Source organism: Anabrus simplex, chromosome 2 (genome assembly GCF_040414725.1).
Source record: "Anabrus simplex isolate iqAnaSimp1 chromosome 2, ASM4041472v1, whole genome shotgun sequence".
Lineage (NCBI taxonomy): Eukaryota > Metazoa > Arthropoda > Insecta > Orthoptera > Tettigoniidae > Anabrus > Anabrus simplex.
Window position 1 is genome coordinate 1,015,310,243 of NC_090266.1, and position 12,207 is coordinate 1,015,322,449.

At 38.5% G+C, this 12,207-nt stretch overlaps 1 protein-coding gene across 1 annotated transcript in view; it reads left to right on the plus strand.

Moving 5' to 3' along the window:
- LOC136863762 (ionotropic receptor 75a) overlaps nucleotides 1-12,207 on the plus strand; it is a 72,573-nt gene that overhangs the window by 50,325 nt on the left and 10,041 nt on the right. The window contains exon 5 of the mRNA XM_068226075.1: nucleotides 2,137-2,408. Coding sequence (XP_068082176.1) covers nucleotides 2,137-2,408 — 272 coding nt within the window. The remainder of the gene's footprint in view (nucleotides 1-2,136; nucleotides 2,409-12,207) is intronic.

Sequence of the window (12,207 nt, forward strand, 5' to 3'; positions counted from 1 at the left end):
TGCCTTTCCCAAAACACCAAGATACGTCACTATGAAACAGTTCTGTAGCCAGTAGTTCTATATGCAGCCAAAACCCTGTCTCTAAATGCCAACAAAGGACTCCTTGAAGAACTGGAGAAAAGAGAACGCAAAATTGTGAGAAGAATCTTGGGATCAAAGTACAGAAATGGAATCCATCAAAAGAGATCCAACAAGGAAGTCTACATCAAAATAGAGAAAATTACCGACACAATCAGAAAAAGACGGGCACGATTTTACGGTCATCTGAAAAGAATGGACGGAAGAAAGTTAACTAAAGAAGTCTTTCACTTTTTAATTCAAACCCCAAAACCACAATTCCCTGGTTTACAAATACCAAAGAAGACCTGCAAATGCTACATAACTCAGCTGAAGACGCCCTTAACAGAGATCTCTTCCACAAGAAAATATTGACGAACGGGCTAAACCGAGACGAGCAACCGAAGAGAAGACACGGTGCCCCTTGGACAGAGGAGCGTAAGCAGGCCCACTCACAAAGAATGAGGGAAATTTGGGCTCTAAAGAAGGCCAAGTTCAGTGTCAAATGCAACAAGACTTAACGTGCTTCTTGATGGCCCCAGCGATTTATATATATAATAATAATAAAATAATGATATTCCAAGTAAATCGTGAATTAACTGATCGCTTAGTGCCAAACAGGATCGGAACCGTGACGGATATAGATTAATAATAATAATAGATAACGGCTGTGAAATTTTGATAATTATTGAGAATAATAATTTGAAGTAGCATAACAATAACAACTTACCGGATTATTTCTGAGAATAATAATAATGGTGAAAAATGAAATCAAAATACTAAATCAATTATGATTGCGGGTTAAGATACTAATGATCCCCAATGATAATAATAATAATAATAATAATAATAATAATAATAATAATAATAATAATAAAAATAATAATAATAATAAAATAAATTATTTTCATTATGGATTAGTCCGGATGATATGTTGACAGTGAATTGGGAAGTCAGCTGGCGAAATGACGTAATAATGTCAAGATTTTCTAAATAGTAAGCTATGTTTATGATAATATTGACGGCATATCCCTACATCTGGATGTTTAGGTTAGTGTCCCTTTGTCGTTATCCTTCCGTTCACATTAGCATACCTTGAATGGGAACCCGGGAAGGTATTGTAAAATCTCGGGTTGGTCTCCTCTCGGGAAAGGTGAAGGCGACGATATATTATGAGCTAGCACTCACCTTTCCAACAGGTAAGGGTCTAGACTACACATTGCCGCGGTAATATCACATGGGTCGTGGTTCCATTCCTCGGCAAACAATGGTTCAACCACCCAAGTGGATGGATGATCTACAGTGTCGAATTTATTTATGTATCATTTTAGGAATTATTTGCAAAAACAAGAGGCAAGTAAATATTTAGAGTGTCGAAACTACTTATGTAAATTTTCAGGAATTATTTTCCAAAAAAGGGGCAAATAAGGATTAACAAATTTTGTGTATGTTCCAGTTTATCTTTAAATAAAATGATCCTTAAGCTTTTGCAAAGAAATAGTTCCAAGTCCTTTTTATTTTGAATAGTAAACCCTTGGTGACGGTTTAAATATCCGCCGCCTTTATCTAGGAGGGAGCCTTCCTAGTATCCCTTGTGATCCGTCTTAGTATAATTATAGGTTTCTTTATGGTGGGCCTTAAAGTTAATAATTTGCGTGCTCCGTTCAACCCTGTAGTACTAATTTCTTGACGGCCATATGTAATTTGGAGATTCCGTAGCTTCATTGTTTGTTTTTATTTTATGTTCTTGCTTGTTTGATAGCGCCATATCACGAACCGTAACACCCCTGAGATTAATGCAGGTAGGTACTCAGGCTTGGACGTGTGCAATTCATAGGGACTATTAGAAAATATACTTATATACATCTCGAATTGCGGCAAGGCTCAAGTAATTGGAACAGTTCTTCAAAGGTCAACCCGAGATTTCCTGCAAACTTCTCAAAACTGTTGCTTGGTTAACTTTACGCCCACCTCCCACAATCCACTAAATGAGAGGCATGAGTTTCTCATTTACCGTACATCGTAAATTATATCAATCGCTACCAATGTATCTCACGATCAAATTTCGTTATGTTGCAGGAAAGTACTGACACGGAGACTCGCCACTTCTACTTACAAAAGGTGGCCCCATTCGGAGAGAAAGTGTTCCACAATGTGTCAGTTGGTATGCAAGGAGTGCGACAAGGAATGTACGCTTTTCAGGTGGATAGAGTTCAGGGTTATAAGGAAATTAGTGATACATACACAGAGCGTGAAAAATGTGGACTTAAGGAAATAGAGCTCTTCCCACTGGCCCCTTTGACTGTAGCTACTGGAAAACACTCAGGATTGAGAGAGATGTTCGCACAGAGGTAAATACAACAACATGCTATTTGGCCGTAATGTTTCGTGTCTGTAGGGTACCCAAAGCATTCCTATCATACATTTTTTCCGTATTTACAGTCCATTAACGTGGATAACTTTGTTTTTCATGAAAGACAAATAGTCGAGGATTAATGAAAATGTTCAAATCAGCTTTATTTTTGTAGAATCCATATACTAGAGATAATTAAATTTTAATTTAGCTATTACTTTAAACGACAATATTTAAGTTCCTTTCTGTTTCATAATATTGTGAAATCAACCAAGATTTTAGAAGTCTAATACAGAGTTGCTTGCTGCGACTTGGAATATCAGGTAAGTATTCCCAATTAGATCTATCATCCTCTTGGTTCAGGGATTAATTATTCTCTAGAATTACTTCGTACTCTGACGATTTAATTTACTAATGGAAAAGGAGTGAACGCCTCACTTACTTCCTACTCTATCCATACACACTACTCTGTAGGTGGTATAGAAATTACAAAAAATTCTTGGTATATCGAACGACGGTATTAGTACTCCACGCACCTTGCTCTAGAAGCTACACAGGCTAAAATTCATTCGAAAATTATATCAGGTGTGAGGGATATACAGTAGTTCTACTGAATGGAATTCCATTCGTAGGGTATGAGTTGACGCCACATCGAAGAACCGAACAGAGGACATCCAATCCAGACAATGGTCAACAGAGAATAAGTCCGTGATCATATTCGCCAGAATATTTGATGATCACTTTGGAGAGTGCATTGCCTTGCACGTTATTTATGAGGGCGGGCAATATTATGTAGGAATAGCATACCTCCGTTATGTCACGAACAGTAAAATCAAGAGATGCTCGATATTTTGTACTCACCGTACATAGTAATGTAACATATGTAAACATCACAGGTGAAGGTACACTGTAGGCTATGACTATCCATGTAATGATTTTAGGCGTTTGTCCATTGCGTCTTTGTCGTATAAAATGTGGAACGATGTCGTTCACCTAGTCAGTGACGAACAAGCAAATTCATATCAGTATCTTGTAAACAAATATACTCTCTCCTCTGAACACAGTGCTTCACCATTTATTCAACTAGGCGCTCCATTGTCAGTACGACTGAAGAAAGATCTGCTTGCTGCCAATGCCTGAGTGGAAATCTGTTCAATGGTCATATTTTTCCACAGCCCAAATTTATAAGACTTATTGTATAATGTCGCTGAGGGCATTTTAGATTAGGCAGTTCTGCTCCGAATCAACATGCACGTTTAACGAATGTGTAAACCTCCGGAACAGTGTTTATAATGAATATATTTCAGTGGAAAAATCTAATTATTTATTAATATGTTTTCGTTGCTGTACAAGAATTAATATAAGAAAATCTCCTCCCAGTACCATGACTTTGCCACTAAAAAGGGAGATCCAGATTTCCAATGCATCATAAGTGTTTAATCATGTTATTCGATCCGTATTTTGGAAACACCGGATTTTCGCCCGTAAAAAATATGTTTCTGCTAATTTCCTGGTTTGATACAAAAAGCTGACTATGGTGTTAGAGGTAATTTGTGTCCAAAGGTTTTATGAGAAGTACAGTACGATCATTATGCAATAGTATGGAAGCAATATCAGTAAATGCCAACATTTTACGTTGCGATGTCTTCCAATAAGCACGTGGTAGAGAGTTTTCTCAGTATCATCTGGCCCATCAATGAAAAAGCATTTTTATCATTTGCATTTCTTACTGCTTGAGGTGTTGACGATTTCTATTTGTTTCTCTCTAAGAATCCCACACATTTGCTCTTCTTGTGCCTCTGACTCGCCGGCATTTAGAATGTCCTGATTTCTTTCTTTCTCGTTATTATCATTATCCTCAGACCCAAAAGATTGTACCCAGTGTTGGTAATTTCCGCTTTCCGTTGCTTCGGTGCTTAATTTACAGGCAATAATATGATAAACGCACTTAATTTCGTCTCCTGTAGATTGTCTATTTCGCCAAGGTGTATGTATAAAATACTCTGCCAAGTTTACTTTAAATGTTTTTTTTTTCGGAGATGCAGAGATCATTATCAGTATGAAAATGCTTCGCATTTCTGTGGTCGTTTGGGAATAAGCAGATTCTCTTAATCCTACTACCGTTTGTAGACAGTTTTAGGCTAGACCATGAGCATATTGGGCTTGTTTATGTCGCATTTCGGATGTCATTTACAGTTCGAAGATCTTCAAAATTTGGTACTTCTTTGACAAGATTATGCAACAATTACAAGTTGTATATTTTCGGTTGCGCAATGTAATTTATACTGAGAATCCGGCAGAAAACTTGCAGCTGATGAACTCTTTGCACCCATTCACCCGATCATCCGACCAATCTGAAATATTCAGGCATCTGCCAGTAACATCCATTCAATCGAATGATTTATTCTTGTTGTTCGTTATCTTGTATTGTATCTGAATAAAGCATCTAATGTTGAACCTTTTGGGCCGATTTCGGCAAAATCTTCTTATGACTGGTGTAAGTTTCGAATGTATGTTGAAGTGAGGAACGCAGTAACTTTTCATTTTAATTTCAAAAGGAAATAATTAGGAAAACGCTTCTGGTGAAGTGACACTCATACATTATCTCTCCCAGTGCTGCTGTGTTGTCGGCGCTTAGAATATCCTGATTTATTTCACTCTGGTAATCATCAATGTCCTCATAGTATGTCATTCTAAATAACCGTTCTTTGTTCTTCAACAATTTTAATCGATGCAGAGTGAGGTCCCTTGCATACGTATTTCTAAGGTATTTCAAAGCAAGTCTGCTCCCCAGATACTCAGCGATAATACAATTGACCTTTTCCAATAAATATGCAACGTACTGGACTATATGGCGATTGTCCCTTTTAATTCGACGGCTAGTTAAGCCCTTGAGATCATATTCATGTGGAAATTCGTAACTTGGAAGGTCCAACTATGTACTGTAGCGAAGTCGATAACTTGGTTTCCCGCCGTCTACTAAGGATGTTTCTTCCTGAAAAGATTTAGGAAGTAGAATCGACATTTTGTTTGTCCATTTTTGATCATACACGTCACATTTGGATTTAACTATCCTGATGGATTGTGAATCATCCATGTGTGTACCTGTTTTTGTAAATGTGAATCGTTGCTGCCAGGTACTTCAGCTGAAATCAAGTAATACATATTCCCTGGATGACGAGTCATTTCATCTGTGAGTCATTTCATCTGTAGTCGTATTCACATGCAAGCGCATATGCCGAGATTTCCCTTTCGTAATCATATACTATAAAAAAGCGGAGACCTTTTCAAAGATCTAACATTTGTCAAAATCTTCTACTATTTGATCGAAGTACAACCTTAGCATTCCCTGCTACGATAACAGGACGATTTTGTGGGAGCAGTCCTAAGGTCTTCTGAAGAATTTCGCAACATTTATCTTAATTCCAGCCAGTTAGAATTTGACGTCACTGTGACAAATAATCAGGGGATCCAAGCTGTCGAACGATAGCCATCACATTTTCAAAATTCTCCATGTAATATCGACTTGAACTAGTAAACGAAGAACGTAAATATGTTCACCAGCTGTGGTATTATTTTTCCTGCTATTTACCGTAATTAATGAAACGCGGTTTTCCCGTGTATTTTCCCGCGATAATCTTATTTTGATTAATGTATCTGTTGAATACGGTCACGTTCTACAGGTGTACGTATCCAGTAAGTACTGTTTACATAGTAATCCACCGAAATTAAGTACGTTGAATGGAATTGGTCGTAAATCAACCTCCCTTGTAGTTACTGCCTCCAATAGGTATTTAACGAGCTCAGGTTGAAACGGAAGCCTGTATTGTGCCGTATCATGAGGAGTAGGATGATGATGGCTAGCACAACTTGTATGCAGTTTCAAATATTATGATGATATCTGCTGTGTAACGGGTAAATGCGTTTGCGACGCATTTATTAATAATCATCAAATGGGAAAAGTTTTTATTAAGCTGATGTACTATCATTCCAGTATCACGAAAGCTCTGTTCAACATTAATTGTAAACACCACACAAAGCTCATTACAAGAGGGTGTATTAAACATTTGTGATCAGACTGCTCCGGCATTCTAAATAAAAATTTAGACTATTATGGTGGTATTTCTTGCGTTGTAGCTTGTGCATTTACTTCCCCTTCTATATCTCTCATTATGGTGTATATTACTGTCATGCAAAACGGTTCATATTTGTCGACCATACCGACAGCCGAGCTTTGCTTCTCAAAAGCGAGGCGAGTTATGTTCGTTCGACCCTGCCCTGTGATACTCGCTCCTTCTCGCGCTGTCTCAATCACGGGTAGAGATATTCCCCACCCGACCGTTCTTATTTCGACTAATGGTGGAAGGATGTGTAACACATCATCAGTAGTTACATTGCCAAAGTTAGCGCCGATGTTAGCAGGTTCTTTAAGGCTTTCTCCGGCAACAACGTCCAACGGTCGGAAATCTTTGGAACACACGAAAACAAACACGCTAGTTATGGTTTGCTTTGGAATGCTTCGCGAGGATCCCTATCATTAAATTTGCAAACGTGGTTTGTTAAATTAATTGTACGGAATTTATGTGTCGCTGCACGTTTGACAGGATACATAACCCTGTCTACTGACTGTCTGCAGTGAAAACAGGCATAAACGTCTTCCAAACATCAAAATTGAGCCCATTTCTCTTGATTAGTTTATATTCACTGTTTTGAATTTTGGTCATAACACTGACCGTCAATTCACGTGGCACGGTAAACTTGAGTTCAAAACTAATGGTTAACTCAACCATTCCATCTTCCATTCATACCTGAAAATTCCCGCCCTTTGCTCTTTGTATAAAAGAGCTTACTCTTTCTGCATGAACTACAGTGCTTGCAAGGTCAGCAAAGTAAGTAAGGTTATCCTCCCTATTCAGCCAACTTCGCTTCGAACATGACCCGTCGAACGAATAATTTGGTCAAACTCGGACAGTTTAGATTACACGCTCCACTCATGCGTGATAGTGGTTGCATATGCAAAGAGGCACATCTTGCTCCGTCTTCGTTACCCGTTTTACGTTCGAACAGTCCACGCCCCTAGTGTAGGGCCTTTACCAAACCAAACCGAAAAAACCACGGCACTTAACGCCCTTGAAAGGACTTTGGCCTGCCCAGCGACTGCTGCTCAGCCCGAAGGCTGGCAGATTACGAGGGGCCCTGTGGTCAGCACGACGCATCCTTTCGGCCGTTATTCTGGGCTTTCGAGACCGGGGCTGCCAGTTTACCATCAGATAGATCCTCAATTATAATCACGTAGGCTGAGTGAACCTCAAACCAGCCCTCAGGTTGGGAGAAACATCCCTGACCTGGCCAAGAATCGAACCCGGGGCCTCCGGGCGAGAGGCAGGCACACTACCCCTACACCACGGGGGCCGAGTTCCACTAGTGTATACCTATGCGATCAAATGGTTCTCTCTAGTAATTCAATCAAATGCGTACTATTTGAAAAATTGATTGTTGGTTCCACCGGCTACACGCCGATAATCTCATTGCCGTTGATCTTGTAATCGTTGTTCTCTCCTCTCACTATTTTCAGTATCTCGTAATTCTTTATTCTCGTAAATCATTGCTCTAATTCTTTATTTTCTCGTAAATCATTGAAACTATAAGGTACATCTGCACCGATAATTTCAGAGATTAATGGAATACATCTTACTTTAGCAGCGCGAATATGGCAACTAAATGACTGTGTGTCTAGATTACAAACAGGGTTAGGACGAAAGTCAACTGCATCAATGAAAAAAGATAGACAATGAAAGGTTACTGTCTGGCCTTGACTCGCTAATAATTGTTTGTTTTAAAAACACCATCTGTTGCTTGGTACTCAAAATTTACTGCAATCATTGGAATTGTCAGAGCTGTTGTGGAGAAAACCGCCATCATCTACTACGTATTGAAACTTCTCGAAACGCAACTGTCTAGCTGACCTGACGTTCTAGTGAAAAGATACATGTCACATGTCACAATCACGATAGATTTCAGGCTGCAAAAATGCACTTAAATGTCTGAAATATTTTTTTCCGAAAATAAGGCCCTGACAGATTGTTTTCTAGACCTTAAAACACACCTAATATGTGATTTTCATCCAAATCGTTAGGGACATTTTCAATAAAGCATGTACATACATAAAAGAATTGCTCATTTAATAGTATATTATTATTATTATTATTATTATTATTATTATTATTATTATTATTATTATTATTATTATTATTAAATTCACTTTAGAAGCTGGATAAGGTGTCAGATATCTTCATAGAAGAAATGATATCAAATTGTAAGTACCTGCGATTCATTCAATAATTGAAACTAGAATGGTAAATTCGTCTCAGTTAAAAGTCTTGTCGGTAGTTGCAACACATTTGAAAGCTACGAAATCGCATATGTGAGAAATATCTTGTTTCAGGTTTAACTTCTTGTATACAGGATGCGACAACAAAGTACGGCCAAACTTTCAGGAAACATTCCTTACACGCAGAAAAATATGTTATACACTTATGGTTCCGGAAATGCTTTATTTCGATTTTAGAACAATACAGAGCGAAGACTCACTGTACCTTGTACCGGAGCTCGATACACAGAAGCTTCCAATTGCCCCACAAATCAAAGTCTAGAGGCTTCAGGTCCTGAGACAGTTGAAGCCAGGGAAGCATTTCAGTATCCATGTCCATGTAACATATTTCCCTCTTATCCATATGATGAATGTGTTCTGAACGTTTGGCCAATATTATTGTTAAATCCTGTATATCAGAACGGATTTTAAGGCTCTTGGTACTTTTGAACATCTTTCGATGAATGTAATAACAATATCCGAAATGTGTAAATTAGTACTGCTTTATCGTTAACGAGCGGAGTACAGCTACGAATACGGATCCACACTCTGCAATCGGGAGACGAGTAATTTGGAACCCTAAAGTCTGCTGTCCTGAGAATGGTTTTCTGAAGTATCCTACTTGAACTACCAGGAAGTGCCGGACAATTGCTATTAATAGTCCACGGCCATTTCCTTCCACCTACTTACCGAATTTCATCACCCTCATTCATTTCATCCTCATCTGGTCCTAAGTTTAGTTTGGAGTCGGGAAGGGCATCAGGCCGTATCATACCATATATTTCATCTTAATGCATCCCCGACCCCGTGTCAAAAACGCCACTACGGGGGTGGATATACATACATACATGAATGATTCTTCTATATTTAAACATATAGCCATATGAAAATCGAGAACTTATAGTCTTATCTGTGGCATAATTGCACTCACAATACTATTTGTGTAATTTCATTGGAAATACAAAACCGTACTGAATTCCTGAAATTATTTGAACGAATAATAAACTTCCTATACCGGTAGTAATTTATACACACCTTTAAACGTTCATATACCAACCGAGTGGCTGCGTGGATTGGATCACGTCACTGTCAGCTTACATTCGGAATATAGTGGATTCGAACCAGTCTATCGACAGTCCTGTAAATGATTTCGTGTGGTTCCGCAGTTTCACAACAATTCAGACCAAGGTCACATCCTTACCGCTCCTAGCCCTTTTCTATTCCCTCGTCGCCATAAGACCTATCTGTATCCGTGTAACGTAAAACCAGTTGTAAAAAAATAAAAAATGAAGGAGTGAGTCATAACTATCACGCAGTTACTACACATCACGTCCTTAATTTTCATCACTTAAATGACATGTAGTTCCAGTTTTAATTCAATAAATTTATTTCTGTGTAATTTCCTCTGAAGTTCACCAAGTGTATGAATTTGCTGCGGAAACAATCTCAACCAGAAATAAGATTTCTCTTCCTGTGGTTTTTCATCTTCATCTTACATTCATTCATTATTCGCAAAATTTTAGTTTACGATATTCATATAATAGCCATTCTAACTTCGGAATTGTAATTTTTCTAGTTAACTTAAGAAATGAAATACCCTTGTTTCACAACATGTTTTGTAACTTGAGATTTCTACATTTGCAGAAAGTAAAATAATTTTCGATTTTTAAGTAGATGAACTCGGAATAATTTAAGAAATGTTACTTAATCTGTGGGTATTTAAAAAAGGAACGAATGGTTCATGTAGAAATTAATAGTGAATAAATAAATAAATACCTGTACGAACACTGTATGAATAGGAATGAATCAATATTGCACATTTCGTCATGTTGCTAAGTAAATCCGTTTCTGTGAACGTTTGAAGGAAACGGTTTAGAAACGAATTACGATTTTATTCAATATACTTTCAAGATAAGTGGAATTTCGTTTGGATGCTCTTGAAAAACACTGCAGCAACGTTGAATAATAACTGAAGGATCAAATGCAAATTTTCTGCAAATTTACTTTTAATATTTGAAATATTCTTTGAATTAACATTGTTGTCTGAAGAGAAATAATTTTTGTAACATGAAAAACATATTCCATTACCTTTCCTGTGAATGAACTGCAAATAATAATTAATTTCCTTGTAAAGTGTCTATGGTGAAAGAAATTTGACTCAGGCACTGTTCTCCGCAAATATTTGAAACCAGGAATTATTGTTGTTTAAAAATACATTATTAGCTAGAGAAATTATACGCCTATGATGTATATATATTTAAGCATTTGACGTACCGTATATACAAATACAGATCATCTCATTGTCAAATACCAGATTCCATTTTTACTTTATTACATTCTTGATTTTAAGCTTCGTTGGAACCGGATGGCGTATGTACTCCAGTCTCGTCGTAATACCAACATGTTCCCAGCAATGTATTGTAGCGGATGTGGTTAGGCATTAGCGTAGCAATCAACGGACTGTGCAATCGGCGATTCGAATCCTGCACTATTCGAACATATTTGCATCGGTAGGCTTATGATATTTTAATACGTAAACACAGGCCCACGTTTGCCACATTCAAGCAGTAAAACGACGCTGTTACTCATCTTGTACCCTGCGCATACTTCGCTGATTAGGGCATGAACGTAATCTTCGCTGTCATTCGGCATGTACCGAGCTCGATAGTTTCAGTCGCTTAAGTGCGGCCAGTATCCAGTAATCGGGAGAGAGTGGGTTCGGACCCCACTGTCGGCAGCCTTGAAGATGGTTTTCCGTGTTTTCCCATTGTACATCAGGAAAATGCTGGGGCTGTACCTTAATTAAGGCCACGGCCGCTTCCTTCCCATTCCTAGGCTTTCCCCATCCCATCGTCGCCATAAGACATATCTGTGTCGGTGCGACGTAAAGGAAATAGAAAAAAATCATTCGGCATGTTTTCCACAGAGGAATGCATTGACATGATCCTCATTTACGGGGAAGAAAGACAAAATCCGTGCGATGCAATACGTCTGTACCAGGAACCTTATCCCTACATGCGACACCCAGCTGCTAGGACATTCCGCCGTGTTGAAAGATGCCTAAGGACAAAAGGCGTAATTTCCAAGCAGCCACCAGTCCGCGATAGGCCCATTACATCGGCTGAAACAGAAGAGGCCGTTCCGGAGGCAGCTCGTAGTAATCCACACATCAGTACAAGGGCGACTGCACAACAGGTGAACACCATCCAGCCGTTCGTCGGGCGATGACATTAACATAAATTTCACCCATACCATCTTGAGCTTCACAAAGAGTCCCATGGGCGGGATTTCGAAACTCAAATGGAGTTCTGTCCGTGGCTATTAGGCAGGCTGGACAATGATGCACCATTCGTATCGCACATCTTTTTCTCGGACGAATCGCGCTTCCACAATAATGGGAACGTCAATCGCCACAACATGTACTATT